The 19,659-nt window shown below is 39.3% G+C and overlaps 1 protein-coding gene across 7 annotated transcripts in view; it reads right to left on the bottom strand.

Moving 5' to 3' along the window:
* The window catches only part of DENND1A (DENN domain containing 1A), a 172,030-nt gene that overhangs the window by 11,083 nt on the left and 141,288 nt on the right, over positions 1 to 19,659 (bottom strand). For 4 of the 7 annotated variants that reach the window (XM_042878696.1, XM_042878701.1, XM_042878698.1 and 1 more), the window contains 3 exons: positions 19,018 to 19,149; positions 6,183 to 6,242; positions 1,713 to 1,801 (listed from right to left, as the gene is read on the bottom strand). In XM_042878696.1, coding sequence (XP_042734630.1) covers positions 1,713 to 1,801; positions 6,183 to 6,242; positions 19,018 to 19,149 — 281 coding nt within the window. The remainder of the gene's footprint in view (positions 1 to 1,712; positions 1,802 to 6,182; positions 6,243 to 19,017; positions 19,150 to 19,659) is intronic. The other 3 variants (XM_042878699.1, XM_042878702.1, XM_042878697.1) reach the window with 2 other exon arrangements.

Raw genomic sequence — 19,659 nt, 5'->3', positions numbered from 1 at the left:
GATAAGTGCTCCTTTCCCTGTCTCCAAGGCACTGCGAGCCACCTGCATGATCTTGCAGATATTTCTGCCATCACAACAAATTCAGGCTGGTTTGTGATTTCGCCAACTGCAGAAATTCCAAGTCTCATACATTACCTTCTGCGCTGAAGATCTGTGTCTGTCAATGCCCTGAAGGTTACATTTCCCCCACTTGTACATCCCAAATCATAGTTCTTGTCCTCCTGCCTTTCTAACTTGTTTGTATTAAAACCAACCACGCACATTACAGGATATCTGGTTGGCTGTAATATTCTACAATTAACTGTCTGGAAGGAGTTCTGTACACATTTGTTTTGCCACCTGAAGCTGATGAAAGGAAAGGATGAAAACACATCAGTAGCTGCTGAGCCACTGAATTTGAACTAGAAAATATTGAAGCTGGGGCAGGCAAGGAAAAGTCCAAGTCCTGGTACTGCACAGCAAGTGCCAGAATCTCTCAGTACTAAAATGATCATAGAGAAAAATACATCAGCTTTATATCTACAGAGAACCATCATTATCTTTGGTAGATTACCACCAATAGTCTCCACCCGAAAAATATATAAAATGTGTGAAAGCAGCTGAAATGTACAGACTCACTAAAATTAACAGCTATCAATTAAAATCAAGAAAAATAATATTTGTAATTTAACATATTACTAGCATTAGCGTAAATATTATGCCTGTCATTCATGCTTCTTTATTTTCAATCTGACACTGCAGGAGCTGAAAATAAATGTTATCAGGAAGCCACAATGGAATATCATTGAGCAGCTTCTGAATCAAAACACGCACAGTAGTTCATGAGAAACATACGCAGTGATTAAATTGACTCCATTATCTTCCACCTGGTACATCAACCATGCAGTGAGTCATATTAAATATTAAGGAAAAAACTTTATAAAAATTCCAATAATTTCTGTGCAGACAGCCACCTCCCCATATCAGCCCTTTGACAGGATTTGCAATCTACTCCACAAGAGGGCAACCAAATTCCACTATAAAATGAATAAATGAAGCTGTAGAATTTAAAGTTACCATTCATTTCTAGCCGAAAGTCAGAATTCCACTCCACTCTAAAATGACTGGGAAAAGAAGCTCCAAGCATATAATTTGGAAAGGGGGAAATACCCAACCTCCAACTCTCTTTCCTCATGAACAGCGGCGCTAGCAGTGGTACCCATCTGGGAAAAGGAGTGCTTAAAGAAACTAACCACTTTTCTTTTCACGGGATTTTCTTCTCTTCAGATACAACAAATACCCTAGAATCTTGGGCATCAGCTAAAGCATTTCACTTCACTTAGAATAAGGCCACCACAGACTGGAACGTAAGCAGCTAATTCCAAGTGGCTATGAGATATGCAATTTGTGCTGCAGTGAGGAGATGACTGACGAGGAAATCTCTGTGACAGTTCGGGTCAGTGCAACTATCCTGTCACCCTGAGTCGAGGTCCAGTGTGATTTCCTGCACCAAGAGTGTACTGTCACCATGCTGGATATCTGGAAAGTGCCAGTGCTTGCTTTCTCACTGCTCCTCTAAATTGCTCTAAAAATGTTGAACTTTGAGCTGTAGATCACTGAGGATTTGTAGTTGTTTTTTTCTCTTTTTTTTTCTTTTTTAATTTTGAATATACAGTCTGCTAACATTAACACAACTGGAGAGAAGCAGAGCAGTAGAGCTGCAAAGTACTTACTGTTCCGGACTGGAAATGGAAGTCCTTCGTCCTTCCACAGCAATGTTGCTCTTGGGTCTCTTAACAACATGAGGTCTTGGAGGACGAACCTATTGCATACACATACACAGATACACTTCATCAGATCCTTCAAGAGCTGGTCATGCAACAGATATAAATGGCAACATATGCATAATTGCCATGATCTTAAAGGTACCTTACACTCACAGTCAGTTTTAACTTTTATGCTTCAACAATGTTACAAATCCATTGGTTTGGATGTAAACTACGCAGTCCCACAATTTGCTAAAGGGCAAAAACCCACATTTTGAGTTGCAAACGACATTATATGCTTGCTACTGACCATCAGCCAGTCAGTGAAAATTTGCTCAACTGTCTTGTTTAGAACAGGGCAATTTTCTGATAAACAGGTTTTCTAAATGTAAGCTTCATCTAAAAGAGTGAGTTGACAGAGTGAAACTGGAAAGGCCTGCATTGCACGTTATATGGATATTGTTGTTCAGCTCTGACATCCTAATCCTTTTGTGTGCCTGTTCATAGGAAGCCAGCTCCTCAAGTGAATAATTCTGTAAAAGAGAGCACTGAAAAAAAAATTGTACTTAAGAGTAAATATTGTAAATGAAAAGATACTATTTTTCTTAACAAATATGGTTCTTTCCAGTAGCTGATCAGAACACCTTCACAGACACATTATCATTGACATCACTGAGGTTATATCAGTGTATCTTTTGTTGTCTGCAATAACACTCAGAGGTTTTCTGTGGAAGGTGATGTTGCTGCCAGCTGAATTGCACATAACATCTCCATTATCTTCTGATGTTCAGAAATCAAGTTGAATTTACCCACGTGAACTCCATAAGCAAACAAGCTAAACTTCAAGGAAAGGAATAAGCACAGCTGATCACTAAATGGGCAAAATTTACACACGTGCCTACCTATACTAATGAGTAATCCTGTTGGTGAATTTATTCCTCTGAGCCAAATGCAGGAATGAAAAATTGCAGGACCAGGGTGTACAGCCAACTTTCCACTTCTTTGCTTTTTTTTTTTTGTCCTTTAAAGAACTACCCAACCTGGGATGCAGTCTGACTTGCTGGTTCTGCTGAATGTTAACCAACAGGAATCTCCAAAGCCCTCAATAAGGTAAGGAACACAACTCAACTTCTGCCCTCTTAGGCCTGTGACCTCTTTAACAGCCAAATATAAAAGGTGTTACAGGCCTACAATCCAAGTACACTTCAGATGACTGATGAACTTGTTTGCAGTGGCAGCACTGGTTGTGCCCCCATCTCTGGGCTTTTTGGTTTTGTTTGTTTTCGTTTGCTCGGTTGGGTTTTGTTGTTTGGTTGTTTTTAATGCTTTTAAGAACATTTAGTTCAGGTTCTCTTGACAGGAAAAAGCTGCTAAGCTGTGAGCACTGTTTCTACGCTGCACAATGGCATGCAGAACTCAACAGCAAGATCATTGTATTGAATTTTCATTTCAAAGAAAAAGGTGTAGAGCAGATATGATGAAGAAATCCAGAGATGTATTGCCACAGTTTCTCAGGAAAAAGAGTTTATACAAAGGTCAGATGTTAAGGTCTTGAAGATCTGTCCCCACACAAGGCCTTTCCTCTCTTCAATAAAGACAGCTTAAGAACGTGAATTTATGGAAGGATTAAGTTTGTGGCAACTTCAACTGAACTTGCAACGTGGTGAAACATGGGGAAAAGAACAACAGAGCTAATTAGACGAGCTGAGCTGTCAGAGTGCGGCTGAATGGCTCGGTGCCAACAAACAAAAGGAATGGGCTGGCAATCAGCAGGATCGATGAGGAATACTGCTTCATTAGGGCTGATAAAACAGATAGAGTGAGCAAGAGAAAGAGTGTGCAAGGGTGGGGGGGAGAGAAGCAAGACGAACTGGATGGAGGGGGAGAACAAGAAGGAGAAAAAAAGAGGAAGAAAGAAACTTGTTTAATTAAATTTAAGCTGAAATATGGTGTGTAACACTGGCTTGTCATCATGCTGTGAACACTTTCACCTTTCGGTTGATATCCTGGGGGAGCAATTGTGATGAGCAAAAGAGATGAGAATTTTGGATGGCTCCAGGGGGTCACCAGACCAGTAAAGCATAGGGTGACATGCTAAGTAGGATTTAGAGTATTGTTCATGAGGGACTGCTAGGAAAAATCAGGAATCGAGCCAATTCCTCTCTGGATTTTTAGCCAAATAGGCAGGGTTAAATGCATATCAAATGCAAAGGTAGGAAAGAAATCCAATTACATGAGCACAGGGACTAGAGAATAAAGGTAAATATTCAGTACAGGATTAAATGTGCTTATTACTGTCCCTATCAACTTTATGAATAATTATCATATTACAACTTTTGCTAATTGAATGAAGTTTCCAAACAGCTCCTATTAATTCTAACAGATTTCTATTAATTACAAACAATCACCCTCTCACAACATCACTACAATTCATTTCCAAAACTACAGAATGTAAAGAACATATCTGTTCTGCTTCTTTAACCTTCTTTGGTTTGTGTTTTTGTTCTCACTATTAGTAATGACTCACACTGCAAGGACTAATTCCCACAAATTCCTTCTTGTAACAGATACAGCCTGAAAACAACTTCTCAGCAATTCTGCCATTATGTTGACTTGGTCGGAGGAGCAGAGAGAGCTGGCCTCTCATTCAGGCCTTCCTGTAAAAGGTCAGGATGAATTACTTGCTGATACCCACCTCTGCGATATATGCCAATATTCTAAGAGGGAAAAATCAGCCTGCACAAAAGAATATTTACACACAAAAAATGTGTTTCATCTATTAAAAGCCAAATAACAGTTCAGAACAACAACAAATTTACATACATTTGGTAGAAGCATAGTTTTGGGAGCTATTATAATAATTTACATTTATCCTGAATTTCCTCTTGACAACTGACGAATTTCTGTTCCACTTACTGACACAGCAAGATGAATGCAACAGGAGCTTTTATTACATTTCCAACCTTTTATCAATCACATTGGGAGCAAAGATAGTTGACACAAACACATCATAGCGAGGACTATTAACACACTACAATAAGATTAAACAGTCTTAGCAAGACTTTCATGTAATAAATTACTCAATCTGAACAATACTGCTCAGCAACCTCAGTACAGAGAAACTGCAGTGAGCCCTCATGGGGCTTCCCCTGCCAAGCACAAAGCAAGAGGACCAAGAAGCAGTATGGGAACCCCTTTGTACCACGGAAAGTTTGTTCCCAGTGTAATGAATCCAGGAGGGCCTGCCGTACAAGTTATGTTCCAGAGAACACACACAAGCACAGTCAATGCTACCTTTTAAACACAGAAAACAGAAATCTGCAGTGCACAAATCCATAACAGTGACTGTTAAGCTGAACACCCAGAGTTAAAAGAGAGGGGAAAAGAAAAACATGCTACTGAAATGTAACATAGGAACATGCATCAAAGATCAAAAGTTCACACACACCCAGGTGCACTTGTTAACCAGTTGCCTGCTCATCCAAAACTGCACGTTTGTAACAAGTTTTAGCAAGATTAGATTTGAAAACTTGCATCTGTTTTTCTTACACACCTTCCTGTTAAGGAAGCAAGGAGTAAGGTCTTTCTGTTTATTGATGAAATTATATTCATAAAGCAGAAGGCCTGAATAGAAACAAATATCTTCCAAGACTGCTGCAAAAACAACACCCCTCTAAACTGATGTCACTTTCCTGTATGAAGAAGTCACTGAAACAGACCCAGTACAGACTCCATCCTCAGAGGCATCTGGTATAGTTTACATTTAATAATCAGACTGCAGTAGAGCTTTGAATGAAAAATGCTTAGATAAGGTATCCCATCCTAACACAGGAGTTACACTGAGAGCAATTTCCGTGCAGTTCTTCTGAAGAAGACTCATTTCTTAGGCCAACGTTTTTCATTCCAGGTAATGTTAAATGAACATGAAGTATAGATGTATATCATCCATAATATGGTATTAATATTCCACTGTCCAAATAGAGACTTTGCTTTTTCATATATATTCACTCATCTATTCCATGGTGAAAAATAAAGTGTCTCAAATTAATTTAAAGCAGAACTTGTTGAATCTCTTCAGACTTCTGCTTCCTTTTGTATTTGAGTTTAGTGCAAGTCTTCAAAAACTCACTGGCTAAAAACTTATCCCAGCCTAGCAAGACTTTTTGTTCAAGAAATCACCACAAAAGTAAAACAAATATTGCAATAGCAGCATCAGTTACCTGCAGAACTGACTGAAAGCTGCAGAACTCGTCAAAGAAAAGCAGAATAAATGCAGATCCCAGGGCTGTGCCGCAGCAGAGAAGAAGGGAGTTTAGGTGCATAATTCACACATTGCTTGTTTGACAACCCAAACTACCAAGGTTTAGTAATACTACTAGTAGAGCAATTCAGGCAGTGTTAAGCTGTGGCAGTGAAACAAAACTCCCAGCTACTCACGGGCCTAGTTGAACGCTGTATCTTTGGAGGCGGTGGCCGAGGCGGACGGAGTCTTTGCTGCTGTATCAAAGTGGAAACTTAAGTCATAGGTAAATTAAATAGTCACTACATGAAAACACCTCTTATTTTGTGGCAAAAGCAGTTGGAGTGGATGACATGATTTATCTAACTTCATACTCACTGTACAACATGCAATCATTTTCAAAACAGAGATATCTCCTGACCTTCAAAGTGCCGCATCAGAAAAGGAAGCTATAGATACTGACATCGGTTGTGCTAAACTAAAGGTAGTACAATCAACACTCCATGCCAGATCATCCAAAATTCACCTGAGACAACACAGATGCTTAAGAAGGATTCTAAGCTACAGGTCCACGTGTTCTACGGACAAATGAAAAGAATGCTGCAAAGCAGGATTTTCAAAATAGCTTACATTAAAATCCCAAGAGAGATTTTAGTGCTTACACTCTACAGGCCTCAAACCAGCAAAGACATTTAAAAGCATGAGGGAAGACTGTAGGTCAATTAAACCTCTCATAAACAGATGAACACATGCTTACATACGGTAGTGGACCGAGGTTTAAATGAATTGCCTACAGCAAAAGAGTGCACTGTTATAGTAAAGAAAGCAAATCCCTGCATCACCAACAGTTCTAGCAAAGGCAGGAGCAGTGGTGCTTATTTTGGTCTCTCGCTTTTAAAATTAGCAGTTGGCCAACTTACTGCTTTGTAACTGTGCTGGAGCTATTCCAATTGAGCTGCTTTTGACTGAGCCAGCAGCATGAGTCTCCTCACACAGATGGTATCTTAAGGTATGCTCTGTTAGACAAGGAGCCCACTGATAATTAATGAGATTCTAAATAAAATCATCCTAAAGTACAACTTTGATATTGAGAACAAAATCAAAGTTAATGCCTTTTCTGCAGTATCTTCAATACACATATTAGTACTGAAAGTGAAAAGTAGAGCCTGCAGTGAGGAGTGGCAGGAACTCCTTCAAATGCCTGCTCCAGCAGACAACAGGCCGTGCTGCTGCCCGCAGCACATGGCAGTGCATCCTGCGGACAAAAGCCTGTCAACCCAACAGAGGGAACAGCAACTGGCAGCAGGAGTTGGGTTCTTCAGACAGAAAAAGAAAGCTTACACAAATTACTGAATTTCTCTCAAAAAAAGATTCCAGATTCATATTTCAGCAGTTTTTAACTTCTTATTAGCACAGTCTTTATTCCAGAGTGACACACATTCTCATTCTGCTATCCTCGTGCTGTGTCACAGCCTACTCTTTTTCAGACCATTTTCATGCTCTTCTTGCATCTCATCACGCTTTCCCATTAACTTACAATTTGCACCAATTGGTTTCTTCAGCCTTACTCATGTGCCAGGAGGAGTGCCAGATTGTACACATTCACTCAGCTCAGATTTTTGAGGTGGGCGGGGAAAAAACGGCACTTGTCATGGAGAGCTGAGGCCAAAATCTTCCCGTGTGATAGCTTCCAACTATATATTCCAAGAAAGTAAGCACCAAATCAAAGGAAAATGGAGAGAAACAACCTGCTGGTGAGCTGAGGTGGTTACTGTTAGCCCTTCTGCCTAGTTTTCCTTCCGCACCTCTTATTATGCAATTCCATCACAGACGTTGAGTTGTAGCACTGGGTATTTCCCCACTTTACCTGCTCAGGCTGAGAGCATAATCTTAAAGTATATTTAACTCTTGTTATGTGACATACCATACTTATTTTCCATTCTGTTTCAGAATCATAATGAAACAATTGAAAAAATTTGAAATTTGCACTTTTCTAGTGATGTTAAAGGCACCCACTTATGACATAGCTACTTAGACAAACTATTTGATGAAGCAGGAAAACAATACGCTATTATTCTTTCTTTCTTTTTCTTTTTTTCTCCCTAATGCCTTCTCTATGTATGCTTCAGTTTGCTTTTTTTCACTTTAGTTACCTGAAAATTATGAACGTTTCTGCATCACAGAATCCTCTTAGGTGGGATTTTCAAGTAACCTCCCAGCTAGCAGTGCCCTGAGCACCACTTATTTTCCATGACTTTTAAAATTCTGGACAAAAATGTTTTGATTGATGTAAGAATTGAAAGTCATCACTTCATATTGTACCAAGAAGTTGATATTATTTCTTCAGTATTAGTTCATATCACTGAACAAATCTGATCGGTTTCTCCCTCCATGGCAAAAAACAGGGTAACTTTTCAGGAAGCACTGCAAGACTGCAGCATCAACAGTATTAACTGATAAAGCAGTGGCAGTATTATTAAAGTCTGTGAAAAGAAGTGTGACAAAGGCACAAAAGGACAGACAGACAATGCAGTGATGAGGACTGCCTTGTAGAGAGACAGCCAATGCATTGATTATAGGCACTGCAGGGACACGTACAGCTGAATTTTGCTTACCCCCACCCCCACAGACACAGAAAGAAAAATATGTCTGAGGAAGCGTGTGAGAGGGTTCCTTATTTACCTACTACATAAGTTGTTAGACAGTAAAGAGAGTAAAGATCAGAAAGTGACAATTCTGTTACAAGAGCCAGCATGCTGCAAGTCGTCATGGCGGAGTACTGGGAAAAGTTTACAGTTAGCAATACCTTCACCTTGCATGAACCTCACAGGCCACAGTACAGCCACTGCACCAAGTCTTGCACTTATCACAGTACGTACTAATTTTTGAAACATTAAAGAGTTCCGAGAAGAACAATAAGACAAATCTCCACATCAAGGGCAGCGTGTTCTTTCAATTACAGAGGGACAGGGAGACAGCACAGCTTAAACAACCAATGGTCTGAAGCACTGAAAAGAGCATAGGCAAAGGGCAGGGAGGAGTCGCTGAGATGGAGGCCCACCAAGAGGTAACAGTTATTTGTCCTTTGCCAGAGCTCCACTGTTAATGTTGATGTAAATATGTGTCACCAAAATGGGACAAGCAAGTATATTTGAATTATACGAAGACCATATTTACTGGAAAAGCCACTGATTAGAAGTTAATTTGTTAATGCAGCAAAACACTCCGATTCTGAAAGGTCAGTAGGGGAAGCTGTGTTGGATTATCAACTTAATTACCTGTGCTGTAAGGATGAAACAGCCCAGAGCTACATTGCTAAAAGCTGTTAAATTGCTATCCTAGGTATGTCCCTAAATATGTGTACTATAGTGGTTTTTTCTTCAAAGAGGAGAAATGTCTAAATTAGCACTTTCTTACCAGTAGCTGTTTACCAGCATACTTTTTTACTCTAGATATTTTCTTAATTGTTTTACTCTAAATACTTCTGAAGCAACAAGACAAAGAAAATTTGCAGGAAGCCAATTTTATGACTGCAGATATGGCACTGTTTTCTAATTACAAGACAAGCAATTTTAAACTGTGAGATGCTGGAGGAAGGAAAAAATCTTACATTCACTTTTACACTGTAAAAATACTATTTAAAAAGTATACATACCACAGATCATAAAGTAGCTATTATATATCCAAGAAATTTTCACAATACAGCAATGTAGTTTTTTTTATACTAGAGAGAACATTACAAAAAGATCATTTCTGTACTGTGAAGTAAGGGTTCGGTTGAGATGGTGGCATTCAAAACAGAGCCTTTATCAATAAATTAGAGGTGCTATGTCACACGCAGCAACAAGTGCAACTGGAAATAAAGGCATGAAGGAAACCCAACTAGACGAAAGCTGGTATGTCAGCTCATACAGAAGGAAGTGTTTCTCATTCTCAAGTTAGCAGTGAGGCGTGTTTCCAACCATTTCCAAAGCAAACCTTTTCTACACAGACAACTTAATTTCTTCAGAAATTCAGGGCTGATTTACAAACTGTTCGTATGTCTTAAAGACAATGAGACATGAGATAAAGATGCACTGTCCTGAATGTACCCAAGCTCAAATACATCATGCTGCAAAGGATTTGGATCACTGACTTTGGAAAAATATGCTGAACCTCAACTCAACATTCAGTGGAGAAAAAAAAAGGGGGGGGAAGGGGGCAGGGAGTTACAATTACAACACTGAAAATGTACGGTGCCTAAAAAGATTCAGTACAGAAAGCAGATGGAATCTATGAAGCAGCTGTTTTATTACCCATTCAGATCCTGCACAGCACATACACTACTTCTTACATACTCCCATATGCACAGCTCACAAACTGGTATGACAAGAACAGTGTATGCTTTACAACATATATTTTTGATTTACACTCTAAAATACTTCAAACAGAAATCTGCTGGGTCCTGTGGTTAAAAAAAACCCTCCATGTCTTAGAGATGTCTCATTCTTTGAACTGTATTTGTAGCTTGGGAAGGTAGCACAAATCTGGCAAAAAACCATGGCAATGCCTATAGATATGTTCAATGTTCAAGTTCAATGCCAAGAACTTATGGAAGGGAAGAGAATCTGTCACAATCAAACCCTTTGATTAGTCTAATGAGAAAACAAGGATGATCCCCTTACCTTTCTAGTCAGGAATCTTCCATTCCATAATATAAAAGCATACAAACAAAGAAGGAAGCGAAAGGAGCCTATAAGCTCATGGTTTCCCCCAAGAAAGGAGAACAAAGAACCTTTTATCAGGCATCTAAGTCACACCCAAATTAACACCCAGAAAACAGCAAACCCCATGGACTCCACATCACACAACACACCTCAGCCTGAAAGCAGTGTAACTTTCATTTGTGCAGAAATCCCAGCCTCTAGTTATACTATGGAATGATGAGAGGACCAAAAAGCAAACTCCCCAAACATACTGAACAGCACTGCACCCATTCCGGATTGCCAGTAAAACAGCAAGGAGGTTTTTCAGAACTATTCACAGAGATAAAATAGGGAAGGGTTCTGAGAGAGAGAGCATCTCACTGAGCAGACTTTCAAATTTCCAAAGTACTTGTCCCAAAATTAAGTGTGATTTGCAGTGGCTTCTTTTCATTCTATTTCTCAACATACGTCGATGGAGGCACACACTGCAAAAAAAATCCCAGGCCCTAGGAATACATTTATCCCTGTGTATTAAAGTCTATCCATCTACTATCTCAGCAGAGTTTAAAATCACAGCTAATAGGTTAACAACTGTTTTTCTTCCGCTTCAAATGAAGAATATCAGAAAGCTGGGGAATATTCGGCTTCCCAATTTGTACTGACTCTCGCTGCTACCTGCAATGTCTGTTTGACAGGACTGACATTTTGTACTGCTGTGAGATGGGAAAACGTGTGACATTTTTATTCATGGTGGCGTACGCCCTTGTAATGATCAGCCCTGGTCGATGTGCTTACTGCAGCAGCCCCGAGCCCTCGCAGAACAAACAAGAACTGGAGGTGCCAGCAGTTCGGCTGCCTTATTAAACTCCACCAGGATTCTAACGAAGAGCAACCGCTGGAAAATCTCACTGTCAAATCCTCAAGGACATTGTCAACATGGAACTAACTACATATATTTTTCATTTAAAATACTGGAAAATACAGCAATGTGATTTTAAATATAAAGAAAAAAAAAGTCACACTTTTCATCTGTTTTCTTTTTCAACCGGTCTTTTTGTCAGTTCTAAACTGGGATTTCTGGGGGCCCGATACCGGGATTCAAACCAATTAAACTGCTCAAATGACATGATTTAAAGTGTTGGAAAACGTGTATAGCCCTTATTATCTATTAACAACTGCTGCTCTCTAGTAAGTAGAATACTTGTATTAAAAAAAAGAGAGAGAGAGGGTCTCTTATTTAAGGAATCTCCTAACAGCAATGACTATCTGCTGGGTTCAATTTCATCATTCACTTAGGACACTGCATAATCACGGCGAATCATCATTCTTCCATGTAAACATGCAAAAGTACATGGCTCCTGTATCTGCAGCATGACATTGTTCAACCATTTTACTCAGCTCTGAAGGGCAAATCCAAAGGATGCTTGGCCAAACAAGCAATCACAGAGGAGTTAGCAGCTGGAAGAATCACATGCTCCACGTATTCTCTCCTTTTAATATTTTAGTTTAATCAAGTGATTTAGAGGTCAATTCAGACAGTTCTGGCCTATCCACTTCATAAGAAGTACATAAGAAACTTCTGGATGCTGCTCAACACTGATACACTATGCAAGTCACCCATAAGGCCTCTGAGCTTTTTCTAAAGTTGTCAATCTAGATGATTTGGTTAGCCTTGCATGCACTGACGTATTTATTTTATATGTATGTATTATTTATAAAGCACAATTTTGTTTCCACATGCCAGCAGTGACGGACCAAGAAACTCTCTCCAAGATATTTATGGGTTCCTTGACACAACAAGACTAACAAGGGAATTCTGCACAGACACGTTACAGCTGCTACTGCTTGTCACAGAGCACTAAGGAGGTCAGCTCAACCACAGTATATTTTCTCCATACATCCAACCATTATGGCATATAACTTGAATGTACTCAGGGCAGTAAATTTATTCTGATCATCCTTGTTTAAGAAGTGCTTGAAAAGCCAGGATAGTTGGCAAATACTAAAAGCCATAGCCCAGAATATGCTTTGTGGATGAACAGTTCTGCTGGATGCAGGAGCAGAGTCACAAAATCCTACAGCAAACTAGGCATTCCTACATGGTATAAGCTACATGCATGCTATGTTGGAGTGGCTGCCGAAGACACACCTGCCCGGTTGCTCGTTACAAAATACTGGCAAGTGTGTACCTTAGAGGCAGTAACTTTTGGGTATGCACAGCAGGCGGTGTATATATCTTCCTAAAGTGAGAGCCAGGTCTCACTTGTCAAATACTTACATGCATGACAAGAGTGCAAGCCTTTTAGTTAGATAATTCGTTCCCCATGGATTGTCATCTTCGAAAATCTTGCACACCACACAGCAGAATTTAATCAAAGGAATTACCTTCTTGTCAATGGGCGTTGTTTTTGTTCCCCTTTCTACAAATACAGCAATCTAAGAACCTGATCAGACATCTGAGTTGTCTTAAACAGACATTGGATGGACAATACATTTTCATTTCTAGCAGAGTGACTTCTACTGAGCTACAGTGAGCTCCTTTCTAAAAGGGACAGTCAAAGAAAGAAGCGAGAAGAAACGAGGATAGAAAATATGGTTTCTGGAGACAGAAGAATTTTAAAGAAAAAAGCTTATACTTTTAATAAATACATAGAGGATCAAATGGAGAGAGAGAGGAAACTCTACATGGTTCAGCAGAAAGGAACAGAGAAAGCATAATGCTCATCAGTGGGGAAGGGAGGAATGGGAGCTCATTTTGTTAACGAAGGTACCTCTATTGTCAGAATAGTTCAGAGTGGCAAGGAGAAGAGGAGGCTGGCTTTGCAGTCACAGCATACAGTTGCATAAATATTAGAAAATGAACTTGTTTTCCCCTTTCCCCTTTGGTTTCTACCTCAGTGCTACACAATGCTTGCTGTGATCTGGGGAAATCTGCTATTGTTCCAATGCACTTGGGTGTGAAGGGAGTCACAGGGTCTGGCAAAGCAGCCTTCCTTCCATCCTTACTTGCTCGCTTTTACACTGGAGTTAATCCTCCCTTCTGCTTGCCTCTGCCCTCACTGATCCAGTTTTGCATTTCTGGAATGTAGCTGGCTGGTTTTCTCCCCATCCTCCCCCTGACCTCTTAATGCTCTTTAATCTTCTTGAAGAAGAAACCTGCCCTACAAAGCAGAGTTCTTCATTTTGCACGTCTAGGTGCAGATCATGAATGGAAAAAAAGAAGATTTATGTGTAGTTCCTTTACATCAAATGAACAAAACAGCAAATAAGGTGACTATTTCAATTCCATGGCCCACGAAAGTTTAAAGATTTGGACGAGTTTTTCCACAGTCTGATATGCTGCTTTACATGAGCATTCTTCTATTTGTTTCATTGTTAACATCAATCCCTGAAATACTAATTCTCTCGAGTACGTAACGGATTATGAATGAATCTCTTGGGATGTATTTATAAGGCTCTTTTAAATTTTATTTAGCCTTACATTCTTGCCCATAAATAAAATAAAATATTCCATTTGCCAGTAAATAATAATAAGCCATAGAAACCAAAACACAAACAATTGGACAAAAGACATCTTAACTGTACAACAAACAATTAGAGAGCTGAGCAGATCTGCTAGTATAACTTGAATCTAACGAAACAACATTCTTCCCCAACAAAGAATGGTTTTAGCAGCTTGTTGTCATTTGCTGCTTTGGTTGTACCTGACCAGCTGGACTACTGGCCATGTAAAAATCTGTAGAGAAGTTTAGATTTATTGTTAAAGAAGCTAGACTCACCCCCTTTTATGTTTATCTACACCATTTCTCAAAGATTGATGAGAATACCAGGCACAGGCAATGACCTACCACGAATAAAGAGGTTCTTGTAGGAACAGTCATGCAGCATTTCATCGGAGCATTTGATTAGGGGTGGAAGGGAAAGGATGCAGTATGGTTAGCAAAAGCTTCATTAGAAGAAGGACGTGTAAAACGCAAGTATGTTTTTGGAAAATAAAGTGCTCCTTTCACTCCCCAAAAAGAGAGTTGCAACCACCAAACACGAGTGCTCTGTTGGACCATCTCAGACTGCATAATGCGACAAGTTCCAGTGGAGCCATACCTGCACACACCAGGACACACAGCTGCAGTAATTCAGGGGACCAGTCAGTGTATCCTGTGAGCTCAGTAGGTCACAAAACTGAAAAATCACTGAACGTTTCCTGTCATGGCTGTGGCACACGGATACAGTAGGTGTTTACCACAGCTCTACTGGCGTATGAGTGGCCCAGTAAAGAAAAAGGCTTCTTAAGGATCAGATTTGGATATTAAACTACCTTTCTCCCTCAGCAAAATCATCCATTCTATTTTACTTTTTCCTTTAGATTACGCAAAAAATAAATGCATAAGAAAAAGAACAGAGAAAGCCTTCTGCTCATTAAAAACTCAGCAAGCAATTTTGGAAGCTGCCTGGTTACTTGAAACAGGGATACAATCAACATCATTAAGGAAATGCCTGCATTTCCCAGACTCTTTTCTTTTTGGATATGACATATGTAACGTGTATAAATATTCCGTAGCCAAACACTTGAAGCAGACATTTGAGACTTTTGCCTCTAAAAAATCCCAAAACTACAAAAAAAAAACCCCAAAAACATCTTGTCAGGATTGCTAAATCTTGCAGAAAGAAAATGTAAATGACCTCTTCCATTTCTTGCGTGATTTTTTTTCTCTTTTTTTTTTTTTCCTGTGGCATGAAGGCAGCAAATAAGAAGTCATGCTCATACAGAGATATTAAAAGCTTCCCAGACAACATTCACAACAAACTTCTAAAATCAGGCAACATTCAAATGCAATACAGATCAATCATCAGTAAATGAAAATCAGAGCGAAGAACTCGAAGGTTGTTAGTGTGATGCTTCTGTGCAGCATCCTCGCCACAGTAGTTTTCCCACCAGTAACAGGTCAGTAAAGGAAAGTGACATTTACAGCCAAAACACAATCTCTGCAACATTAACATAAACACAATCTGAAAAAGTATCATGAAAAGGTATTTTGAACATGAAAAGATAAAACTGAAGACCAATAAAGAGAACTAAAATCTTTGTAGCCATTACGGTGAAAACAAAAGGACATATTTAAAACAAAAGAACCCATAAAACCCAACAAGTTCCAGTGTCCCAGCAGACCTCAAGGTTTCAAGCTTTGGGTCCTGTCTCAGGAGCCGCTAATAGCTGCTTGCATGGACAAGGAATGTGTTTCAAACAGCCACTGTGACACAGTATTTATTTTCCACACAGGTAAAAATGACAAAGATAAATACGTAAGCTACCTAAAAAGCAGGAACGTGTGCATGGAGCTGTAGCTGCTGTCCCACAGCACTGCTGAGCCATAGGCTGTGGGCTGGCAGTGCCACACAGCCCCACGTCAGCAAGGCGGTGGCTGCCAGAGGCTGAATATGCAGTGTGTGTTTGGATGTGTTAGGTAAGTTTTGGTCACATTATAAGGCAAAAAGCAGGAAGAAGGCAAGCAATAGCAAGATATTCACAAAGGATGTTCTCTGTAGCAGAGTATTTTCTACTAAAATGAATCCCAGTTTTCCCCACACCAGGCAGTATTACTCAGTACTACACACTGTTCATTGGAATCTTATCAATGATTGGAAAACTGCTCCCCCTTCTCCCCACTCATTAAGCCCCATTAGGCGGTCTGTACTGCTCTTGCTACTTGTTGAGGAACTGCATCGCCTCAGAGTCCCTGAGAGTTCCTTACACCTGCCTGATCGGAGGGCTCACATTAAAGCTACACCCTTTGTAAACTGCAGAGCACATGAAGTCAAAGAGGAAGAGCTGCGGTCGCACTCTTCCACTGCAGTCTCCTCTTGGAGCCTCACCAAGAAAGATCACTTGTCCTCGTCCTAGGCTATCTGGCTAAAATCCTTTTCATTACCAAGGAGAGCTTTTGCACAATGTCTTAGTATTACAGAAACCAATTTAAAAACAATAAATAACCCTTTTAAACAATGTCTGATAACCACTCACCAAAATGAGGTACTACACTCCAAAATCTCACACAGTTAGGTAATGGTTGCTACATGTTTGAGAACAGTCAGTTGAAGTGCTATACGTTCAGAGGCAATTTAAGATGTTTTACTGGTATTTTTTGTACTCTAACGACTGCAGATACACAACTGTATTCAGAAAAGCTGAAAACCAACTCACTATATGGTGAGAGATAATGAGTTAAAATTAAAGGTTGCTACTGGCTTGCTAGCCCATCCCCCTTTAGCTAATCTGTCATGTAATGAAGAGAAGCACCTAGCATAGGACAGCTAGCTGCCGGCTCACTTACAGCGAGCTGATTAAGAATGTTCAACCAACAGCAGACTGCAGACCTTTCCAACGAAAATAAATAGACTGTATGCAAATGTGTTTGTCACTTTGACAGCATGTCTCAATTAAAGCATCTCGCTGCTGTTGGTAGGCTCTCTCACTGCAGTGCTATGGACGAGGCTTACTGCATTACTGATACACAGGGCTTGACCCTAATCCGCATGCATGCATTTTAAAAAAGTCTGCCTTTGCCATATATACCAGCATAATACTAGCAGACATAGAAAGCAGGCGACAATGAGAAAAAAGCCTCTTTCATCCTCTTCTGTTTATAAGAACTGTGAATGCACAAACAGCCCTTATTTCAGAGTTCTTGTGGCTTTTTAATTGTTCCCACCTACAGTATTCTAGACAGAGTTAAAAGTGACGCTAAAATCTCTCCCTTTAATCACTAGTTAGAAGCCATCTTCCATTTAAGCAGTAAATGCTGCTTTTTTTCTCCCAAAAGCCTTAATTTGTATTTCCTAAACCTGACCATCTTTGCCTTTTGAAACAAAGTATGATTTAATTTTCAGTTTGGCATTGGGCTATTGGGAAAAAAGGACTTGCAAAAGGACAAAGGCTGTAAGTGAGACAGCCGTACAACTGTGAAGCTGGCTGATTTTTTGGAAAGCAGCGTTTGTAACGTAGTGTCAGCAGCAGGCATTCAGCAAGCGAGTCGTTCACCGCAGCCAGAGGTTCTCTAAAGCTTGCGTGCTTTTCCTTTTGACACACAGAAAGCGACCATTCAAAAATCTCATGAATTTAAATTCACAGTTTGCATTTGATTATTCATTTCATTAATCACTAAAAAGCTTGAACCATCCATCTTTCATAAAATCTCTATCTGGATTTTTGGCTGTGTTAAATGAATTGAGATCGCTACGTCTCTCCAGTAGTCCCAGTCCTTCTCAGCTGTATTGGCACAGAAAGTAAGCGACAAATAAATCGCTACTGCAAACATTTAATTGAAAGAGAATCTGTTTTTGAAAAAAAAAAAAAAAAAAAAAAAAAGCCCCCAAGAAATTACATGTAGCACTCCAGGAAAAGTTCTGAAAGAAACAAATCAGATTCTAAAATGATACCGACAACATTGCTCTGAGCAATGACTGCATCTTAGGTATTCCTGCCTAGTACCTAACCAGGCAGTGCAGTTTCTATTAATAAATACTTATCTGAAAGTCTGGTTTGCTTCACATTTTATAATTATCATCCATTTTATAATTTTTTAAAGGCACATTATGGTTCCTAAACTAACTTCCATTTTTTTTATCATGATTAGATACACGCACGATACATACAGAGAAAGAAAATAATTGAAATAAAATAATGTTATTTTTGAGTCAAGCAGCACTTAATAGGGGAACACTGGCAAACTGGTAGTAAATATTGTATGTTTTTCCATGATAATCACAGCAAATTCAACATTTTCTAAATAATTAGCTCTTAAAAACACACTCACTCTTCTGCAAACATATTGAAATAAACATTTTCAGAGTAACTAATGCGCCTATCTCAGTTGTCAATGCTGAAATAGAGCACATAAATAAGCTATTAATTGATTTTTTCATCTTAGTTCACCACCTTTAATTTTCAAAGAGTGCTAAAATGCTTTAATAGTTGGATGTTCCATATTGACACTAATGATCTGTCTGGATAACAGAGATCATTTTAAATTATACATACTCACTCCTGGGGGCTGTAGTACTTTGCATGCTAAAACTGCAAAATATCTTATAAAATTGCTACAATCATTTTACTTTTGTTTTCCCCTAAATTGACATAGGATTTATTTTCCTTAAAACCATCATACGAACAAAAGGAATGCATGAGCCACAGACAACAGGTTTTTAAAATCCCATATAACAGAAATTAATGTATAACAGCACAACCCAGTCACAAAAAAAAACAAAAGCAACCGGCATATTTGAGCTTTCTCTGAACTACTTTTGCTCTTTCCTGTGTCACACAACTTAAAATCCTAACACCAACACGTACCTGACCAAAATGTACTGTGATTGGTCTTCTGTCCTCTCTTAATTTAGTGTCTTTCTTTTCAACCAATGGAGAAGGTGCTGGTCTTGGTAGAGACTGCTCTGGTGCTGCAGAACATCCATTCTCAGCTACGTCCTGTGTGGAAGAAAAGGTGACTAGCATGGCCAAAAGCATTCTTGATTAATAGTAAGAAGCACAAAGAGGAACACTAGAAGATAATGCTGAGTACTCACTCATATGTTTGCAAGAAGAAAACAAAGTACGGAAGAGTAAACCTCATTATAATAAAACATTTCACTGCATTTTGTCAATCAAAGGTATTGTAAACAACCACCCTGTCCTTCAAATACCAATGCTGCATGCACATACATTCAACGGAATGTCTGACTTAAACATGAAAAAGCTGGAAAATATATTCTGAGAACAAAACATAGCTCAAAATTTTCATTCTGTGAACAAAGTCAACAGAATCCCAGGAACAGGGCTGTTCCATTTGTTGACTGTTTGCTGTGGGGTTTTTCTTGCAAATGAAAACAGTAATTCTACTTACCTGCTTCACAGAATGATCTTTAATAGAACAATTACTTGTGGAAGTTGCAAGGAGAGATCAAACTCACAGCTTAGTTAACTTTGTATCTCATCTTT

Source organism: Lagopus leucura, unplaced genomic scaffold (assembly GCF_019238085.1).
Source record: "Lagopus leucura isolate 7727_CA_CO unplaced genomic scaffold, USGS_WTPT01 Super-Scaffold_100022, whole genome shotgun sequence".
Classification (NCBI taxonomy): Eukaryota; Metazoa; Chordata; class Aves; order Galliformes; family Phasianidae; genus Lagopus; species Lagopus leucura.
This window is presented reverse-complemented; position numbering and strand designations above follow the sequence as displayed.